The 21878-nt window shown below is 47.4% G+C and overlaps 1 protein-coding gene, 1 long non-coding RNA gene and 1 other non-coding gene across 5 annotated transcripts; 2 read left to right on the top strand and 1 right to left on the bottom strand.

The window, feature by feature from the left end:
* The first annotated feature begins 60 nt into the window (after positions 1-60).
* Positions 61-13391, top strand: METTL2A (methyltransferase 2A, methylcytidine). 3 transcript variants are annotated; one of them, XM_044247684.1, is made up of 9 exons: positions 61-187; positions 395-486; positions 2145-2500; positions 4658-4707; positions 4996-5056; positions 8061-8200; positions 10109-10215; positions 11593-11658; positions 12456-13391. In XM_044247684.1, exons 1-9 carry the CDS (start codon positions 78-80, stop codon positions 12656-12658), a joined length of 1185 nt encoding a protein of 394 aa, XP_044103619.1. In that variant the 5' UTR covers positions 61-77; the 3' UTR covers positions 12659-13391. The 3 variants fall into 3 exon arrangements, with proteins under 3 accessions (XP_044103619.1, XP_044103621.1, XP_044103620.1); XM_044247686.1 differs by lacking the exon at positions 4658-4707 and having other exon boundaries at positions 2145-2321; positions 5040-5056; XM_044247685.1 differs by lacking the exons at positions 4658-4707; positions 4996-5056.
* A 742-nt stretch (positions 13392-14133) lies between these two features.
* On the top strand, positions 14134-19273 carry LOC122907564. The gene is made up of 3 exons (XR_006384726.1): positions 14134-14324; positions 17684-17847; positions 18990-19273. It is a non-coding gene; the product is annotated as an uncharacterized LOC122907564 (long non-coding RNA).
* Positions 15068-15182, bottom strand: LOC122908119. The gene has a single exon (XR_006384898.1). It is a non-coding gene; the product is annotated as a small nucleolar RNA SNORA67 (small nucleolar RNA).
* Positions 19274-21878: the final 2605 nt, after the last annotated feature.

Raw genomic sequence — 21878 nt, 5'->3', positions numbered from 1 at the left:
CGCGACTTCCGGAGAGGGCGTGGCCCCGCAGGAAGTTTTCGCGTTTCTGAAAGGCAGGCATATCCGGCTCCGGTGTCATGGCGGACTCCCACCCTGAATGCGCTCCGGCTGCTGTCGGCGAGAAGCGGCAACAGTTTGGGAGCAGATTCCTGAGCGATCCGGCGCGCGTTTTTCACCATAATGCCTGGTAACCAACCTGCCCCTCGTCCGATCCGCGGCTCGCCCTCTGTCCCGCATCCCCGTGTGCTCTGAAAATCCCCTGATCGCGGGCCACGAGTCCCGCTGCCCTGCTCGAGGCGCTGTCCTTCCACGGGAGAGGCGCTGCATGGCCAGAGACTTACCCTGCCCGCAACTGGAACGTGAGGCCCCTAAACTGCCCGTTTGATTTTCCCAGGGACAATGTGGAGTGGTCAGAAGAGCAGGCCGCCGCAGCGGAGAGGAAGGTCCAGGAGAACAGTACCCCGCGGGTGTGCCAGGAGAAGCAAGGTGCGCTTAGGTGGGCCCTCAGTGGTCGCAGCAGCCAGCGTACTACTGTTCGAGGCGCTCTCCCCGAGAGGCTAGAGAACCTAGACCGCCAAGACTGTCCCCGAAGTCTGGGGTAGAACGGGAGGGGAGGGGATGGGTGAGGACGCAAAAGAGTTTCACCCTGAAATCTTGTTAGGGCGAAGAGGAAGTTTGGGTTTTGGCTTTATTTGAGAGGGAGTAACTGTATCTTGATTTTCTACCGATTAATCTTTAGCTAGTCGACTAGACCCATATTACTATGACTATCCGAGCGCAACCGTGTGGTCACATGGCCAACTTAGAGGCTCTGCTTCGTCTATATGATTACACTTTTTTGGCTGAGGAAATGTGATTGAAGCTAGATTCTAGCAATCAGATTCTCAATTTATTCCGGGAGGGAGCTAATGACTGGTTTGATGGCTGTGAGGTTTTAGGGCTTCTGCCAAGGAGAACTGGGTGAAGAGGAGTGTAGGTAAGTGAGGCCAAAGAAAAAAGACCCTTCTGGAGAGGTGGGTGATTTCATTGCAAAATATCTCTAGATACTAAAACTAGGTCTGGCTGAGCCTATGTCCTATAAGACAATTTGCAAGTAGGACTTGAACTTGGGAGAGTAGTATCCCACAGTTCACTATAGCAATTAGAAGATTCCAGTTATAAAATATTCACCTTACATAGTTTGACAGAAACTAGATAGATCAAAGTAAGTTAGAGTTGAAAGGGATTTTGAAAATCATGTAGCCCAATATCCTCTTTTTACAGTTAAAGAAACTTGGACCACAGGACATTAAGTGCCTTACCCAGAGGTAAGCAGTTAGATAGTAGTAGGAGTGGAGAAACTAAAATCCGATTTCTTAGGTTTTGGGGTTTTGTTTTTGTTTTTGTTTTTGTTTTTGTTTTTTTCATTTCTACTACTCTCGTCAAGGCCTTGTATTGCAAAGAGAAAACTGAAGTCTAGGACTTGCCACTGCCTTAATCTATAATCATCTGAACTCTATAATCATCTGAAGACATTTTTCCCTCTTCTCAGCATTTCTCCTTTCCTTTTAGCCTTGTTCCCGTTTTTAGGATCTTTTAGTAGTATCGAATTCATTTCTTAGCTCCACATTCAATAAAAACCGCAGACAGAGGAATGTATGTAAAGAAGAGCTGTCTGTGTCATTAATGCTTGAGTTCACATGGGGAATGACTGAAGAACCTGGAACATTTCGCCGGTAAAAGAGAGGATTTAGAAGGGGAAAATAACTGCCCTTAAATACAAAAGAATTGTTCTGTGTGGCCATAAGAAATAGTAGGACTTTCTGACCAGGAGGTAGTTTCGTTTTTTTTTGCGTAATTGTCAGAATTTTTTTTTTTCCTTAATGCTAGAATTTTCTAATAGCTAAGAGCCACCCAGAGATATGGGTGAAGAATTGGTAGAAAGTTTCCTGGTAGAAGTTCCTCCCGAGAAGGACAAGATGCAGAGGGAATTCAGATAGGGTAGGTGATTAGGACTACAAGGTTTCCAGCTCTGAGATTATGGCGCCACTTGACGATGCTTTTAATATAAAAATGACACTCAGTGAAGCAGAATCACATTTGACATTAAGGGTACATAAAATACCAAGAGATGGGTTTTTAAATTCTTTCTTTAATATTTACAGTTGATTATGAAGTCAATGCCCACAAATACTGGAACGAGTTCTACAAAATCCATGAAAACGGGTTTTTCAAGGATAGACATTGGCTTTTCACTGAATTCCCAGAGTTGGCACCTAACCCAAACCACAATGACTTGAATGATTGGCTCTCAGAGAACAAGAGGAGTGAAGTACCTGAAGGTAGGAGCAAAGAGGAGGGACCTGGTTTAAAAACAGAACAGCACACATGTTCTTCAGATAATCTTGGACATAAAACACAGATGCCTCCTTTGGAAGAAGATGTGACTCGGAAACTCAGTCACCTGGAAATCCATGCCGATGAGTTCCCTGGGTCCTCAGCCACCTACAGAATACTTGAGGTAGGGGCACCTGGGTGGCTCAGTGGGTTAAGCCTCTGCCTTGGGCTCACATCATGATCTCAGGGTCCTGGGATCGAGCCCTGCATCAGGCTCATTGCTCAACAGGGAGCCTGCTCCCCCACCCCCACCTGCTTGTGATCTCTCTCGCGCTCGCATTCATTCTCTCTCTCTCTTTCAAATAAATAAATAAATCTTTAAAAAAAATAAAGAAAAGAATACTTGAGGTAACCCCCCTCTGTTGTCCTGATAGAGGGGTTAATGAGGCTGCTCTCTTGTACATGTGCTCGGCCTGGAGAGGCAGACCCCAAAAGTGATTCTTCCTGAAGACGCTGGACCAGCACTGACCCTTAGGTTGGCCTAGAAACACCTCCACTTTGGAACTAATGACATGCCCTGGATTCAGTCCAGATAGCTGGGTGTTGTGGCAGACAAAGGTAGATCACCTGAGGTGCTGCCTGGGAACCTCCTCTTGCATCCCAGCGTTGTCGTATCTTGCTCTACCGGCCACTGGAGGAGTCCTGGGGGGGACGGGGTTGGTTGGGATGGTGCCTGCTTCTCAGGCAGTGGAGTATTCTTGTCTTCTTAGTGTGCATGTTGGTGCTGACGCCAGGCTAGACCTGGAAACGTGTCTGGGGAGGGACTGTAATGCAGATTTGTAAGTGGTGACTCTGCACTCCACCGGAGGCTGATTAGCCTTGGGATTGAGTACTCTAGCCCTGACCTTGTTCCTAATCCCTTCTCCTCCCCAAGCGGAAGGGGTCTTCCCCCTCTCTGTCTGCCTCACAGCGGTTATGAGAATTACGTATATGAAGATGTTGATGTAAAATGATTAACAATAGTGCCTGGCAAAGAGTAAGGCCTTAATAAATGGGCGCTGTCTTTTTTGGGCTTCGGGGGTTTTTTTGTTTGTTTGTTTTTAAAGATTTTTTGTTTTTAAAGATTTCATTCATTTATTTTAGAAAGAGGTCATGCGTGAAAGCAGGAGAGAAGCAGAGGGATAGGGAAAGGGAGATAATTTCTAGTGGTCTCCGCACTGAACATAGAGCCTGATGCAGGGCTCGATCCCATGACCCCAAGATCATGACCTGAGCTGAAACCAAGGGTCAGGCACCCAATCCCAAATGGTCACTGTTATTAGGACACCCAGCACCATGTTTAGGACACTGTGACCCATATTCTCCTTTTCATGAATTTTTCTGCTAAGTCTGAGAAGCATGTTTGCAATAATGATACAGTGCCGTTCGGTAAGAAAATCTTTTATCTACCCTCTCTGTCTTTTCTGCATCGGGAGCGGCTCTCCTGCCATAGCCCCTCATCCCCGGAAAATGTACACCTGTGCAGAGTTCGTCTCCACGCCCTCCTCGGTCAGGTGCACCTCTCAGCTGTTGAGCCAATCACTGCAGCGGTGCGGAAGGCCCCGGAGACACTGACAGATGAGAGCCTAGCAGCTCGGCAGCCCCACGTCCCCTGACCTCTCTGCTAGCTGCAGCTTCCAAACCAATGCCATTTCAACAGACATCGACACAGTAGCCAAGTTCATTGGGGCTGGGGCTGCCACGGCAGGGGGACTGGCTCTAGGGCTGGAATTGGGACTGTTTGGGAACCTCATCACTGGTCATGCCCCCTCTCCTATGCCATTCTGGGTGTTGCCGTCTCAGAAGCCATGGGGCTCTTTGCCTGATGGTGGCCTTTCTCCTCTCCCATCATGGGGAGGAGCTGTCTCCGCCTCCCATCGGTCTTTCTGTGTCTCGTCTGCCCTGTATGTGCCTTTTCCTATACCTCTCAGGCAGCCTGGGGCAAGTGGTTGGCTCAGGATTTGGCAGGCAAGAGAAATAAATACTGTATCAATAAAAAAATATATATTTCATCTATAGGACCATTTGCTAAAACTCAAAAAGTAAAAGCAATCCATGCCCTTTTTTCCATATCAGCTCCCTTCTGCTATCAAGAGCCCATGCTCTTGTCTTTTATGGCTACCTCTTTTTAAACTTCCTGAGGTCACGGTCAGGGATTGTCATGGGTACTGTTCAACTGTGGTCACTGTACCTTTCCTACTAACACAATTAGGCAAGATTATCTATTGTTGATTATTTATCTAGCACTAGGGAATTAATTCTTTGGAAAGTCCTGTAACTAAAAGTTCATTTCTGTCTGCAGGTTGGTTGTGGTGTGGGAAACACAGTCTTTCCGATTTTACAAACCAACAAGTAAGTGTGTTGTAAAGTTTAACTATAGGACAGCACAGAGGAGAAAGGGGTGTGTTGTTTCTCAAAACTTACTGCAGCAGACTGGTAATAGTGGTTACTGGGAACCATGGGTGACAGGAGGTGTCAATTTCTAAGTTATCTTTGTCATCAGGAAAATTGGTGAGCTTTAAAACCTGTTTGACTGCTAATATCGGATGCCTTTGATATTTTAACTTTGCTACACAGGAGAGAAAACAGAAATAATTCAGTTTCTAGTCTTAACTCTTCTGTTTTTTCTGCCCATTTCAGTGATCCGGGACTCTTTGTTTACTGTTGTGATTTTTCTTCCACAGCCATAGAACTGGTGCGGGTAAGTGTAATAGTTCCTGTCTGTAACTGCCTCTGATTGAAGAGGAAAGGGTCGGGACGCCTGTGGGCTCAGTTGGTTAAGCAGCTGCCTTCGGCTCAGGTCATGATCCCAGCGTCCTGGGATCGAGTCCCACATCGGGCTCCTTGCTCAGCAGGGAGCCTGCCTCTCCCTCTGCCTCTGCCTGCCACTCTGTCTGCCTGTGCTCGCTTGCTCTCCCTCTCTCTCTGATAAATAAATAAAATCTTTAAAAAAAAAAAAAAAAAAAAAACCTTTATAAAAATAAATAAATAAAATAAAGAGGAAAGGGTCCCTTAAAAATCAAGGTCTCTAGCAAATTTTTATTATTCTTACGTGGTTTGAAAGTAAAAGACTTAATGAAACAGCTGAGAGTAGAGGAAAGAACCAAGCGTGAACCTGGAAGGTGTCACTGGCCTCTGTGGAGCGTCAGGCAGGTGTCCTGACCTCTGTAGACGTAGGTTTTAAGTATTAAAATGAGAAGATTGTTTCTAGTCGGGGTTCTTTGAGTTACAAGTCACAGAAACACTTAGACCAACTCAGTCAATGAAAGAGAAGGTCATAGAAGCCAAGGGCATAAAATGTAGCCAGCCCTGAAGAGGTGGCAGATACCAAGGCAGGTTGACTAGCTGGTGACATGTTACCATTCCCTCCTCTTCCTGTCACAGTAACTCCCTCAGGCTCATGGTTTTGTATCTCACTTAGCCCACAGCCCATTTGTCCTTTGTTCTCCTCTTTACAGACCCGCTTTCTGTAATAGGTTTTTCACACGATCCCGACATACCTGCACCTTACACGTCTACCCCATTCAGGCATTCTCAGAACCTCACCAGAACGGCTCGTCCTGATTCCGAAGTCCCCAGAAAGAGTCTGGTTGACCTGGCCAAGCTGGTAATCTACTTGCCCTGTTTGAATTAGCTGTGGCCAGTGAGAAGCGAAGTCACATTTGTGGAGAAGAGAGATACGGAAAGAGAAGTTACCCTAAAATAAGTCTGTTACAATCATGTCCACTGTTCTAGCACAGGAGCTCCAGAGCTGGTAACTCCAGGTCTTGCTGGAGTGAGTTACTTTTATGGATCTAGACCAGTTGAATATGGAGACTTCTCTTTAGTTAATTTTATTTATTTTTATCTTCGTTAATTTTAGGACAAAATATAAAGTTACATTTCCCACATCTCATAGGTTTTCCTGGAGAATTCTGTGATCTGTGTAATATGCTATAGTTGGGTTGGGAGTTGTTTTAAATCATGCTTTTAAATGTTTCAATGTCAGTGTGTTTTTTCTCTCTCCTGATGAGATTTTTCTTTTTCCTTGTGGCCATTTACCTCCCTGAGCACTTTGCAGTCCTTAAATCTAATTTTTGTGCATCAGAGTAAGAATAAAAGTAAAATAGGGGCGCCTGGGTGGCTCAGTCGTTAAGCATCTGCCTTCGGTTCAGGTCATGATCCCAGGGTTCTGGGATCAAGCCCCGCATCAGGCTCCCTGCTCAGCGGGAAGTCTGCTTCTTCCTCTCCTGCTCCCCCTGCTTGTGTCCGCTCTCTCACTAGGTCTCTCCCTGGCAAATAAATAAAATCTTTTAAAAAAAAGAAAAGAAAAGAATAAAAGCAGAATAATCAAGAACATTCTTTTTTTTTTTAAGAGACTGCAGGTGTGGGAGAGTGGGTGTGGGGGGGGCAGGAGAGAGAGAGAATCCTCACGTGGACCCCAACACAGGGCTCCATCTCACAACCCTGAGATCATGACCTGAGTTGAGATCAAGAGTCAGATGCTTAACTAACCGAGCAACCCAGGCGCTCCCCTCATTCATTCATTCATTCATTCATTTTTTAAAATTGAGTAAGCTATACCCTCAACGTGGGCCTTGAACTCATGACCCTGAGATCAAGAGTCACATGTTCTATCAACTGAACCAGCCAGGTGCCACTAAAACATTCCATTTTATTATTTTTTTTTTTTTTTTTTTTTTTTTTTTTTTTTTTATTTTTATTTTTTTTTTTATTTATTTGAGAGAGAGAGACAGTGAGAGAGAGAATGAGCGAGGAGAAGGTCAGAGAGCGAAGCAGACTCCCCATGGAGCTGGGAGCCTGATGTGGGACTCGATCCTGGGACTCCAGGATCACGCCCTGAGCCGGAGGCAGTCGTCCAACCAACTGCGCCACCCAGGCGTCCCAAAACATTCCATTTTAAAAGTACCAGTTTTGGGGGGCGGGGGGCACCTGGTTGGCTCAGTGGGTTAAGGATCTGCCTTCAGCTCAGGTCATGATCCCAGCGTCCTGGGACTGAGCCACCACATCAGGTTCCCTGCTCACAGGGAGTCTGGTTTCCTTCTCCCTCTACCCCTCTCCCTGGCTCATGCTCTCTCTCACGTACACTTTCTCCCAAATAAATGAATAAAATCTTTTTTTTTTTTTTTTTTAAAAAAGGACCAGTTGGGAGTCTGCTTCTCCCTCTGCCTCACCCCATGTTCTCTTCACTCACTCTGCGCTCTCCCTCAAATAAAATCTTTTTTTAAAAAAAGTTTAAAAAAATAAATAAAATGAATGGGGCGCCTGGGTGGCTCAGTGGGTTAGAGCCTCTGCCTTCAGCTCAGGTCATGATCGTAGTGTCCTGGGATCAAGCCCCACATTGGGCTTTTTGCTCAGCAGGAAGCCTACTTCCCCCCCCCCCGCCTGCCTCTCTGCCTACTTGTGATCTCTGTCTGTCAAATAAATAAACTTTAAAAATCTTAAAAATAAATAAATAAATAAAATAAATAAAATGAAAATGCCACTTGGATTCCACAGGCTCCTCCCTGGAATTGTTGGGCGTTCTTAGCCTTTGAGTCAGAATGCACGCCTTCATGATTAGGGCGATAACTCTCGGCAGCCGCAGTTACACTTAAAGCAAGATAAGCTTTCCTCCAGGCTGGGGGAACATTTTCATGTGTGTGTGTGTGTGTGTGTGTGTGTGTGTGAACATTTTCTAACCTGTGGTCTTCCCAATTGTGCAGACAAATTCAGCATATGATCCTCGTCGGTGCTTTGCGTTTGTTCACGATCTGTGTGATGAAGACGCGACTTACCCGGTGCCCGGGGGTAGCCTCGATGTCATCATCCTCATATTTGTTCTCTCGGCAGTCGTTCCAGACAAGTAAGTTTTGGGTCCCTTAACCAGTAATGTAACAAAAACGAAGCTCGGGTCAGGGACCCTGATACCAGGGTTGGACCCCGAGTAAGCAGGGTGATCTGATGGGCCTGGAAAGGCCACTCTGGCAGAGCGATGCAAGTGCCTCACCCCTTTTCCTGAACCTGTCTGCCTGTAAACCTCTGCCTGCTCTGCAGCGGTTCGTTCTTCTTTTCAGTGCTGAAGTTGAACGTCCGGGGATAGGAGTGCGGTCGCCGGTGGGTGTGTGGGGACGCCTCCTGCTGATAGCGTCAGCATGCGGTTTCAGAACGCGGTGTGCCACAGCTGTTAGATACCATCCCCTTGTCGGCCTTTTTATTTTTCTTTAGGATGTTATGTTTAAAGGGCACCTGGGTGGCTCAGGTGGCTGAGCGTCTGCCCTAGGCTTGGGTCATGATCTCAGGGTCCTGGGAGCAAGTCTCGCAGTGGGCTCCCTGCTCAGTGCGGAGTCTGCTGCTCCCTCTGCCTCCCCCCATCCCACCCGCTCCTGTGATGTCTCGCTCATTCTCTCTCTCTCTCAAATAAATAACTAAAATCTTCCCAAAAAATAAATAAACCTATAACATGGTATTTTTAAGTAATCTCTAAACCCAGCGTGGGACTCAAACCCACAACTCTACGATCAAGAGCCACACCCTCTACGGACTAAACCAGCCGGCTTCCCCTTGTTGGGCTTTTCAGATGCTTTCAGTAAAGCAGGCTTATTAACACAATTTATAGTGAAGTCTTACTCAGGGGTTCCTTTATGTTTAAGCTCTTTGGAAAACCACAGTATAGGGGAATTCCGTAAGATCAAGTTCAGGTGAAACGAAAGTCAGTTCCTAAACCCTGCAGGATAACTGTTAGAGCTTCCTGGACATGGGGGAGCCAGCTGTCCTGATGAGATACTGTCCTCAGGAAGCAGCGTCAGCCAGAGACCCAGAGGAATGAGCAATTGTCTCTGTCCCACATTTCCTTGAGGCGAGCACTGAGTCATCTGACCTAACAGGGATATTGTGAGCGTGCAAATAGGCAGGTGCAGGACAGCCCAAAAGGCCAGGTGTGGTTCTAAATGTTCGTAACTGCAGAGGTCTCGGGACACCTGGCTGGCGCAGTCGGTAGACCACGCAACTATTGATCTCAGGGTTGTGAGTTCAAGTTGGCAGTAGAGTTTGATAGCTAAAAGATCAGTAGAAGTTTAAATGCTACAGACTTAAAAGCTGACATGGACTGAAGCAAAACATTAAAGTTAAAACTCTTGATTCGATATTTAAGTGGGCTTTGTAGCATTGATACTTGGAGGTTAGTACAGCCGAAACCAGCACTGGGCCTGCGTGTGTGAATCCTGTAGTCAGAAGGTAGAGCTCTCCGCCCGTGGCACCCGTTCGCCTACTGACTCACCGTGTAAATTGGGAGTGCTTGAGGTTGCATCTTCATTTAACAAATGGAAAGGTGCAGTCTGTGCCTGCGGAGCGCTCAGGCCCTGGGGGCAGATGGGTGAGTCAGCTCACCAGCAATCCCAACCATGGATTCTTATGGCTGGGCCCTGAGAGCCCCGGAAGCACAGGGCAGGGGTAGCTTCCCCATGAGGCCGTCCCAGGAGGAAAAGGAAGGGAACCAGCCGCAGAGTATGGAAGTTGGAGCCCTCCAGCAGAAGCAGGTTACTCTCGGGCCTCTGCATATCGAAGGGAGTGGGTCAAAGCCATGTCCCTGAGCGGACAGCAGAAGGCACTGAGAAGCAGAGTGTGTGTTCCCATGTCACCAAAGCGAGGAGCAGAAATGTCGGGGCTTGTGTGTGTCAGGGTTAGGAAGTCCACTGGCTGTTCCAGGCACACTGCAAGGAAGAGGAATGTCGTCCTTGAGGAGACCTGGTCTTCATTCTCTGTTGGCCCGCAGGATGCAGAAGGCTATCAGCAGGCTGAGCAGGCTGCTGAAGCCCGGAGGGATGATGCTTCTGCGAGACTACGGCCGCTACGACATGGCGCAGCTTCGGTTTAAAAAAGGTATTTTACTGCTATAACCAAAGCAGCGGTTGTGCCATTAGACTAGACCTGTAAGTCAGTGAAATCACGTAGAAACTCTAGAATTAGAGCTCCGTATATAAAGCCACCTAATACATGATGAGAGTCGTTTGTTTTTGAAAACTGGTGCCCTCTAGGTATTGGGGGGATCCCTTAACCAAGACAGCTACTTTCAGAATAGCCACCTTGGGGAAAAGATTTGATTACATAAGTAATTTTAAACGTGGCACGGCCCAAGATGCCATTCATAAATTGAAAGACAAAACATTTCCGTGTCTAGAACAGATGAAGCCTTAGTTATTATCTCTGCTCTTCAAGGGCCTCTTGGCAAATTGATGAGGAGAAGATCGGCCTCCCACCCAAAACAACAGGAAGGAAAATTTTAGAGTTGATTCACCGAAGGGCAGATCCGAGTAGCCAGAAACAAAGGTAGCAAAACTTAAGAGTGAGATAACCACTTCTTAAACCTACTGCTGGCCATTTCAAAGAAGGAGATATACTTTTCTATTACTGGTAGGAGTAACAAGTTGTTAAATGGTGTTTGGGTTTTGTGTTTGTTTTGTTCCGTTTTGTTTTTTTAAGCACACTGGTGTTATCTACTCAGTCTGACAGTCCGTTGGGGAATTACTCAAGAACTAGCTCATAATGTGGGTTTAGGCAAAGTCTTCGAAACAAAGTGAATGCCTCTGCGGAAGGGGGTCATCGCGCCTGCCGCATGAGGCGGACCCCACACCAGTGGTCCTGGCCGAGGGGGGGGGTCTCCATCCTGCCTTCCCAGACGAGAAAAGCAGTGTGCGGGGTAACTGTCTCCAACTGGCTCACGCGTACAAGAGTGGCTGGGGGGGAAGAAGCAAAGCAAGTGAGATTATAGTGACGTCCCAGAGGCGTAGGATTACCTAGCAGGCTGGTAAGCTGACGTTAGGTCAGAGGCCGTGCTGGCTGAGGGGAGGGCACGTGGACCGGACCCGTGAGTGTGTGTGCCCGTGTGGAGAGACGTGGGGAACCGTCCTGGTGGCTCAGGTTTCCTCCCTGTCGGTCTAGCTACAGTCTGTGGCTTTGATCGATCGACTGATTTTTATTTTGTTTCACAAAGAGTCTATGGTATTTATTGAATGCGGGAGGGGGCAAAACATTTGCAGCATGAACCGGCTCTAGACAAGGCTGAGGCCCACGGGATGGAGCATTGGGGTTTGAGCACCTCGTGGGGCTGCCCGTGTCCACAGCATGAGCCCGCAGGTGCCCAGCGTCACCAGGAAAGTTCTCTGCCCAAGAAATCGGTGTCAGTGCTGCATATGGGATTGGCTGTGAGCGTCAAAGAAGCACTGGAAAGTTTCTGATTTTTATCACCTCGCTTCGCAGGTCAGTGTCTGTCCGAAAGTTTCTATGTGAGAGGGGACGGCACCAGAGTTTACTTCTTCACACAAGGTACAAAAACGCTCCTCTTTACGTGCGCCACTGTCCCCCAGACACCAGCTTGGACATTGCTCCGTTCCCCCGCAGAGGGAAGACTGGGGGGCCCCTCCCGCCTTTGGCAGCCTTTTCTTGCCGTTCATCCCCCTGCGCTCAGCCGCCCGGGACCCGCTCCCTGCTTCCAGGAGCCTTCCGCCCTCCGCAGGGCCCTTCTGCTTGTCTCCTCTTCCTCCATGTCACTCTGCCCCAAACAGGAAAGCTGTCCCTTTTTGCGAGACTTCAGTGCAACTGGTGTCACCCTGCAGACTGAGTCGTCCTATAGGTGCCCGGAGCCAGGCCTGTGCTCCCCGGCTCCAGCTGTAGCCCAGAATGGCTCTCCTCGGTGGCCGGCCCTGCCTCCCATGCCCACTGCCATTCTGGGACCCTTTCTTGTGTTGCTTTTTTGAGCCCTGGGTGAAAGTGGCAGAACCTCTCCCCAAAAAAGTGGCTTTGTTATTACATTTGTGTAGATTTTTGTATGTCATCTTAAGGTGTACATAAAGCCCTTCTGGAACATTCCTCCCCTGAGCTGACTTTTCAGCTCTCCCTCTGGATATCAAGCTGCCCTTCCCAGATGGTTTGGGTTCCCCCGTTTAAATGCGAGCTCCTTGCTGTTACCAAGCTGCTACTGCACTTATAAATAAACAGCCCGGCTCAAGCCACTTGAAAAATATAAATAAAAATGGTCTCACAGAGCTCCATTAAACATAGGAAGTGGTAGACAATGTTTTTTCTTCAGCGGGAAGTACATAAACATCTCTTTTCCAAACCAGAGGAGCTGGACACACTTTTCACTACCGCTGGACTGGAAAAGGTTCAGAACCTGGTGGATCGCCGATTGCAAGTGAACCGAGGGAAGCAGCTGACAATGTACCGGGTTTGGATTCAGTGCAAATACCGCAAGCCTCTTGTGTCTGGTGCTGGCCCAGAGCCACCCGTTCCTGACAGGATACTGAGTTCATCGGCGGTTTTTTAAGAAAGAACATTCACAAACGGTGTCTCGTTGATCTTATAAAGTTCAAGGATTCAGACTTGAACCTTGAACCGTGAACAAAATCTTTTTTTTTTTTATTCTAATAATTGCCCTTATTTGTGAAGCCCTTTACTATATACTTTCCTCAAGGTTTTGTAGGGGTTTTTTTCTTTTTCTTTTTTCTTTTTCTGTTTTTTTAAGTAGGCTCTGTGTTTGGCATGGAGCCCATCACTGGGCTTGAACTCACGACCCTAACATTAAGACCTCAGTTGAGATCAAGAGTCGGATGCTTGACACTGAGCCACCCAGAGACTCCCTCAGAATCTTCCTTGCCATTTTGTAATTTATCATAACTAAAATGGTCATGGAAATGATGAACTTAAAGGAATCAAGAATTTATTATATATGAATATAATAAATCAAGACATTATTATGTATCATCAATAACACGTCACTTGACTATGAGTCCCATTAAATTATTTCAGAGTTCAGATACATAGGCTAGCCAGTTAGTTGATAAATACAAAGGTCAATAGAAGTTTCATTCAATGAGAAGCACATCAAGAAGAACCATCTTTCTTTGGATAAAAATACTGCTTTAAAGAGCATCAAAACAAGTTCTTGTGTATTTATTTGGTCATGGTTTCCACTTAACCTTAGTTCTGTGGAATTTTAAGCACTGTTTCCTTTATAACATCTTTATAAGAAATTAAAAGAATCTTGACTTTTAGAAAAATTGTCTCTTTTTTATTTTTTTATTATTATTATTTTTTATTGTGCTCCTAAATGTTTGACACAAAAGGCATTGAGAGAACTTTAAGGATTGAGAGAGAAAGAGAGTGGAGGTGGGAGAGCTGGGGAGGGGGCAGAAAGAGAGAGAATCTCAAGCCAGCTCCCCACTGAGCTCAGAGCCTGAGGTGGGGCTCGGTCTCACAACCATGAGATCATGACCTGAGCCAAAATCAAGACTTGGATGCTTAACTGAGCCACCTAGACGCCCCTGATAATTTCGAACTTAAAAGTAACCAATTACCAAGAATAGGCCATTTTCTTCTGAATCTTTTAAGATTAAGTGGGTTGCAAGGCGATGTCCCAACACTCCTGCATATTTTATTTATTTTTTTTTAAAGATTTTATTTATTTATTTGACACAGAGAGATTACAAGTAGGCAGAGAGGCAGGCAGAGAGAGAGAGGAGGAAGCAGGCTCCCTGCTGCGCAGAGAGCCCGATGCGGGACTCGATCCCAGGACCCTGAGATCATGACCTGAGCCGAAGGCAGCGGCTTAACCCACTGAGCCACCCAGGCGCCCACTCCTGCATATTTTAATGCGTAATTCCCATAACTGAAGGTGTTCTGTATCACCAAATAAATCCATCAAAGCAAAAATAAACCTGAAAACACTACCATCCACAGATTTTCCCAATGAGCCCAATAATACCTTCTATCACCAGAAAAATGTTGCACTTAGTTGTCCTGTCTCCGTCTCCTATAGTCTGGAACAATCCACATTTGTTTCAGTGACCTTGACATTTGAAGATTACAGGCTGTTTTGCAGATTGTCCCTCAGTTTGGATTTGTTGATGCTTTTCTCAGGGCTTGGGTTCCAGTTACACATTTCTGGCAGGAATATCGGTGGTGCTGTGCTCCTCCCACTACATCCTATTGAGGTAACATAATTTTGAATTACCCTGCTGGTGGTGGTAACCTTGATCACTTAATGGAGGTGGTATCTACTGGGTTTCTCTGAAAAGTTACTAAGAAGCTTCTGTGTGCTTTGAAATAGGGTAGATAACCCATTCCTCATCAAACTTTGCCCCCTAGTTTGGCATCTGTGTTGCAATTTCTTGGCTGAATTACCACTATAATGGTAGCCTGTGTCTCCTAATCCTGTCATTCTTTGTACATTTATTGGTTGGCATTCTATAAGGAAAGCTTTCTCTTTTTTTTCTTCTTTTCTTTTTTTTTTTTTCCTGCATCAAAAAACCACATTTATTCACATTTATTCAAAGAAAAAAAAAATGACAAGATGTCCATCCCTTGGCTCCCTTTCCTCCCCACTCCTGTCCCTCTTCAGCCCCCCAGACTGAACCCTGGGTAGCAGAGCAGGACAGCTCCTCAGATGAGGTCAGCAATATTGAGGGGCATCTCCTCAATGGAGGTGTTGTAGAAGGTCTCGCTGTCTCGAAGAATCCTCCTGGCTTCTGTCACCATGATGATAGCCACACCCTTATGGCCAAATAGTCTACCAGGACTGATTCTGTGGGTAATAGCTTTCCCTACTGGTAGGAATGTCCTAGTTGATGACTAAAGAAACCTGCTGCACATCCATGCCTCTGGCCTAGGCCAGGGGAGAGGACACGTCAGCAGGAGAATGAGAAGGGGACACAGTCTATCCAGAAGGGACTGAAGTGTGTGTAGGCAGCCAAAGGAAGGCAAAGGAAAAGAGCCATCCCCTCTCCCTCAACCTCAAGCATGCCAGATTTTATTCCAAGTTGCTACTAGGAAAGCTTTCTTTATTCTTGGACTCAGATTTCTGTTTTATTTAATGATCATTATATATACTATCATTATTTTGGTGCTCAAGTTACCTCAGATTGGGCCAGTGGGGGCCCCTTCAAAGCTTCTGTGACCTTGTGACTCCCCATTGTTCTTTGAGCACAAATTGTTCCAGGCTCATCTTCCCATTTCTCTGCCCCGGTCTCAATCTGCTGTTTCGCCCAAGGAGTTCTGGTTTCTTTTAGTGCAGAAAGGTATTTAGAAACCAAGCTAAGAGTGCTCGTTGCTTTTGGGGTGTTCCTGTTCCCAACGCCCCTCAGTGGACGGAGCTCGGGGATATTTGCATGTATGTGCACACACGCATACTTGCATCTGTATTTCTGTACTTTTCCATTCAGATCAGTGCCTTTGGTGCAGATCCAACACCACAAGCTTTCTTCTAGCTGTTATTCTTTTCTGTACTTGAAGTTTCTTTATCCAACAATCCCAAACTCCCAGGACCCTCAATACGTTGGACCTGTGCCCTCATATGTCACGTTCTCCCTTTGCCACCACTCACACATGGAGGCCGCGTCAGCTCTCGGGCTCTGACAGCCCACTCCAAGTCACTAGAGCCAGAGCTCCCTGCCTCTCGGAGACACTCTCCTCATCTGCCCCGGGTCCAACGCCCCCACCCCCAAACACACCATCCTTCTACCCTTGCACTAACACACACCTTGTTTAGCTTCATTCGTGACTTTTATGGGGGGGCGGGGGAAGCATCCCATCTCTTCCATCACACTGAATGTACTCAAAACTACGGAAGACAGAGTGACCGGGATGGTATTTCATTTATCTTTTGGAAGGAAGAACAGATATATTAAATGATCCACTAAAACCTTTCTTTGGCATCTCTGAGGCACTTCAAAGTAACAGGAAGAGGTTTTACTCCATCTTCGGGCCACCGGGTTTGGGCTTCAGACTTAAAGTATAAAAAAATGAGCCTCTTCCTGCCCGTTGCTCTTTTCTTCTCTGTCATCTGCTAAGCTCTCTTCCCTTCCTCTCTGACTTTTTAATCTGACAAGCTACCTCAAACTCTGTAAGAGACTTGGCATAACTTTTTAGCCTTGGAATCGCTAGTAATGGTCAGAGGAAAATTAACTACGGGCAGGGGAAGATGAGAGTATGGCGGGGCGCCTGGGTGGTTCAGTCGTTAAGCAGCTGCCTTCGGCTCAGGTCATGATCCCAGGGTCCCAGGATCGAAGCCCACATCAGGCTCCCTGCTCAGTGGGAAGCCTGCTTCTCCCTCTCCTGCTCCCCCTGCCTGTATTCCCTCTCTCGCTGTGTCTCCTCTCTCTCTGTCAAATAAATAAATAAATATCTTAAAATTTTAAAAAAAGAGAGAAATGATTAGAGTATGACTTTGGTGCCACTCAAAAACACATAGACGGTCCAAACAATAGGTCTGACTCCCAAAAGTATCACTTGGTATTCTTTTTTTTTTTTTTTAATATAGTCAACAAGCAACGTGACGTCAGTTTCACGTGTATAACATAGTGATTCAACAGCTCTACATGCTGTGTGGAGCTCCCGATGTGAGCATACAACAGTCCTCTAGTCCCATTGACTCTGTTCCCAAGGCTGTGCCTTCATTTCCCCCTTCTTCACTTCTGTCCTCCCCGTCTGGCAACCCCCAGTTGGTACTTTGTATTTTCGGGTCTGATCTCTTGATATTCTTGGTGCAAGAAAAATGCTGCGCTGGCTGGGAAGGCAGCTCCACGTGTGAAGCTGCTCAGGAAGTTATGTGGTTTAGATTCGGGTCGAATGGAGAAGTTTCTGAAACCTGCTACTCTGCCTACGTAGTCGTAATTTGGCTGAGGAGATAAATTTGATGGTGTTTGGAAAATGAATAACGGTTTAATTTGAGTGCTCTAGAACCACGGGAGTAAAGCCACGTTGGTGAAGGTGGCACCCAGGGTCAGGCACCTGGAGAGTGCCAGCTCTTGCCCCATGAACCCATTCATCGTCGGGGCCTCATCTGCTCATCCGTAGGCTTCATCCTGAGCCTGGCCCCTGTGGACGTGGCCACACCTTTGTTTGGCATTGACTCCATGACCCACCTTCTGGTCAGTTCACTCTCTTGGGCTCCCGCAGGCAAATTAGGGCCTTGGAAACTTAATCAGGAAAAGAAAAGCTGATGTATTAAGACATTCTACTTTCTACTTTTCTCCAGCTGATTCCTACCTTTACTATGTTATTTTAGTAATGGCGGGGAGTTGTATCTGTGGCTTAAAAGATGAGCCCGGGGCAAACTGCTTCTTTGACTCTATTCACAAAGGTCTGTTCTCTGGTTTGTGGCTTCGGCCGCTATTTTCAGAGCCCGGGTGCACTGATGCGTCGCCGGCTCTTTCCTACGCTTCTGAAGCTGGCGTGCAGGTTGATGTGGGGACCTTGGGGAGGTGGTAGAAGAAGCCCTGGCAGTAAGTTTCACAGGTAAAAACATTGCAGCGGTGCGCCGTGGCCAGCTCACGTCATTTCCATAAATTTCTAGGTCCAGGATTGGACATCGTCTCACCTGTAGTCAGTGGAACCCAGTGTGTGATCAAGTCACCGAGCAAACAGCCACAGTCAGATCCTGGGCCCCAGCAGGGGGGACCTGAGACACAGAAGCCAGTAGCCTCGACGAAGGCTCGAACTCCACAGCTTCACCCCAAGGTGAGCCTCCAAATTGCATTCAGTCCTTCATTCCCCCACCTTCCTTCCTCTGAGTTTGGATTTCATCATTAAAACTTAAAATATCCTGGGGCAGCTGGGTGGCCCAGTCGGTTAAAAGTCCAACTCTTGATTCTGGCTCAGGGCGTGATCTCAGGGTTATGAGATCAAGCCCCCCATTGGACTCACACGCTGGCTGTGGACCCTACTTAAGATTCTCTCTCTTTCTCCTTCCACCCCTCGCCCACAAAATCATAATAAAAATAAAATAACTTACATTCTTGAATTTAAGTCAGCTGCTTAAATCCCTGAGCCACCCAGGGTGGTATTTTTTTTTTAATATTTTATTTATTTATTTGACACAGAGAGAGAAAGAGGGATCACAAGTAGGCAGAGAAGCAGGCAGAGAGAAAGAGGGAAGCAGGCTGCCCGCTAAGCAGAGAACCCGATGCGGGGCTCGATCCCAGGACCCCAGGATCATGACCTGAGCTGAAGGCAGAGGCTTTAACCCACTGAGCCATGCAGGTGCCCCCAGGGTGGTATTTTTTTAAATAAATATATTTCTATATTAATTATATATACATATATATTACATATACAAGTGTATATATATTTATATATATATAAAATGAGGGACACTTGGATGGCACAGTGGGTTAAGCATCCAACTCTTGGTTTGGGCCCAGGTCTTGACCTCAGAGTCATAAGGTCGAGCCCCATGTTGGGCTCTGCACTCAGTGCAGAGTCTGCTTGGATTCTCTCCCCGTCTCCATCCGCCTCTCCCCACCCTGTGCTGTCTCTCTCTTTCTCTAAAAAATGAATACATCTTTTAAATAAATAAATACAGTGAAAATGAAAGAATCTTGTAAGTTCTAGCTGGATGCCATCACTGCCCAAAGGCTCTGAACCCTAAGAAACCTAGAAACACCACAGCAAACACAGCAGTCACAGCTGTCTTGGAGTTCACATTTGGTGGCAGAAACTCCAAAGAAGCCCATGATACAGGCGGGCAGGTGCCGGGCAGAAGTGGGCCCGGTAGACCGAGGGAGAGGTGGGGAGTGGAGCGGAAAGAGCCCTTGGAGTCTCCTGGAGACTTGGGGTCTCCTGGAGAAGGTGACTTCCCTCCTGCATGTCTGTCCTTCTAGGCAGAAGACTAGCCACTGCATAGGCAGGAGGACTGCAGAGGCCTCCCACGTTCCTCACCCCACAGCATCCGGAGTGTTGCGTTGCTTGCTCTTGTCGTAAATGTATCTGCCTTCAAACACATTTTTTTTTCTCATTAAACTTCAAACACATTTTGATGAGAGTATTACCCAAGTGCACTGTGTACTAAGAAATGAGTAAGAATGATTACCTGTCTCCTCCTGACCCTCATGTCCAGGGTTTGGATTCTTCTCGGTTCATCCAGGAGCTATTAAAATTATGAAGCTCGGGCGCCTGGGTGGCTCAGGGGGTTCAGCCTCTGCCTTCGGCTCGGGTCATGATCTGAGGGTTCTGGGATCAAGTCCCACATCGGGCTCTCTGCTTGGTGGGGAGCCTGCTTCCCCCTCCCTCTCTCTGCCTGCCTCTCTACCTATTTGTGATCTCTCTCCCTCTCTCTGTCAAATAAATAAATAGAATCTTTAAAAAAAAAAATTACGAAGCCAGCCCGACTCGCAAGAACCTGGCACATAAGCCAGGATTATTGATCTTGACCTTAAGCATGACTGAAAGGCGAGGGGACTCCCCCCAGGAAAGGAAGCTACTTGAGAAACTGAAGATCAGAAGTTCATGGTTAAGAATACACTAGAGCCCAGGAGTCAGGTGGCCTCAAGGTTCCCGGCAAACTGAGGTCCTGCACCGCCCCCCCCCATGAGCTGCTGCTGAGCGGATCTGCGGGCACGTTAACAGGCATTTGTTTAGACCTTAATACTCTTTAAAAAGCTTTTCATATGATTTAATCCTCACAGCACCCCTGTGAAATCTAAGTGTAATTATCTCTATTTTACAGATGAGGAACTCTGATGTTCCGGGGGGGAGGGGATACATGGTTTACTGAGGTCAGACGACGAGTGTTAATTGTAAGATAATTAGCCTAAGATTAAGGAGGGGTGTTTTGATATAAATGGTATTTGACATAGTGCCTGGGTTTAAACATTCTTGGCTCCAGCCTACTGCGCCTGGAAAATGCTTCACCTGCTCAGAGGTCAGCCCCGCAGCCTGCCATGTACGGGCAGAGGGAGGAGAAAGGGTACCGGCCCCCCTCTACCCACCCACCCCCAAGGAAAAATAAAACAGCGCAACTCTCAGAAGGGTCCCACGATTATGGAGGGGCCACAAAATCAGCTATGGCGATTGTGTTGGTTTGACAACATGGTACAATTTGCAACATTTTCATGAAAAGAGAAACGTAATCCGCCACCTTGACCCTGTGCTCCGGGCCTGTCTGTGAGCCTCCTGGGGCACAGGGAGAACCTGCGCCTTATCTTCCCGGGAGGGGGCCGGCAGCAGAGGCCGGGTCCTGTTCTGTCTCACCAGCCAAAATCAGAGGGGCCCAGTAAGGCTCACTGCTCTTGCTGTTGCCATCTGGAAATTCTTGGTAAGTTTTAACAAAGGGCCCCGCAAATTGCTTAGCCAGTCTTGCTGTTGCTTCCTCCTTGCTCCTTCTACCTCCCTCTCTCTCCTTTCTTAGGAAGGAGTGGTGTTCTCTTGACTTACTTGACCCTTCCCACCTGTCTGCGGACCCTCAGCTACTCTGGGTGGGGCCCTCTTGGCCCCGGCAGGACCCCTTGCCCGCCCTCTGCTCTTCCTGCCTTTCCAAGCTCCTTCTCCATTCTCCTGTCAAGCAGGCTTTCCAGACAGGCCATGCCCAGACCCCTCAGGACTTGCTGCTCCTGCCCTCAGGGCCCTGCGTTTACCCCACCTGTCCATGACTTGGGTCTTCTCCTCGCCCAGATTTCAACTCGAATGTCCCCTGACTCGTGTGAGTCCTTCCCTGCTGACACCCTTGACCAGGGTCACTACCACCCCCCTAGAGCCCTCTCTCCCGGCCCTCAGTAGTCATACCACATCATGCGGCCTTATCTTCCTCCTGACATACAGCATCGCTCTTAATGTTTTATTATCTGCCTCCTGCCTCTCTACTATGATATGACCTCTTTGGGGTCAGGATTTTGTCTACTTTGATCACAGTTGTGTTCTCAGTACCTACAATGATGTCCAGTACATAGAATGTGCTCAGTGAATATTTCTCGGGTGGGTGGGAACATTGAATGACACCCAGGAACTGGGTCCCTAGAGCATGTCACCAACGTGAAGAAAAGTCCGATGCTGTCATTTCATCCAGCGAGGAGTAGTGTGTCTGGAGATGGAAGCCCCGAGGCTGTGGATGGAAGGTGCCCCCTAAACTTCTCTCAGAAACCAGCCTTCCCTGCGAAAGAGTAGGGAGCAAGGCTGCCCAGCTCCCAAGACAAGGACCAGTCAGAACGGTTTAAAGGTACAGAAACAGGCACCTGGGTGGCTCACTCGGTTAAGCATCCAACTCTTGGTTAGATGCTTAGGGTCCTAAGATCGAGCCCCGTGTGCGGTCCCCTGCTCAGCGAGGAGTCTGCCTTGAGATTTCTCTCCCTCTCCCTCTGCTCCTCTCCCCACGCATGTGCATTGTCTCTCCTCTAAAAAATAAATAAATCTGTTTAAAAAACATAAACAGCTCTAGGAAAACTGGCCAACTGGCCCCGTGACACAGATAAATCAGCACAGCAAACGAACAAACAAGGTGGTCCGCTTTGAATCGCCGGAGGCCACCCATACTTAGATAACTCCCTAATCTGTGTCATAAGCTAAGGCTCTCACTTGAGCCTTGAATTAGTTTATCTAAAGGCCTCCTAGACCTCTCCACTGGAAGGCCTTTGGGCACCCCAAACTCCCAAGTGTCCAGAACAACTCATGAGAGCGCAGACAGAGGGTGAGATGCTGGAGTCACTCTTGGGTCAGTTCTCTGTGCCATCTTGGCCCAGTTACTGGATTCCCCTGAGTCTATCTCCGCAACTGTGACT

Source organism: Neovison vison, chromosome 5 (assembly GCF_020171115.1).
Source record: "Neovison vison isolate M4711 chromosome 5, ASM_NN_V1, whole genome shotgun sequence".
NCBI classification, from domain to species: Eukaryota; Metazoa; Chordata; class Mammalia; order Carnivora; family Mustelidae; genus Neogale; species Neogale vison.
The sequence above is the reverse complement of the archived record's forward strand: the minus strand, read 5'-3'. Positions and strand labels throughout refer to the sequence as shown.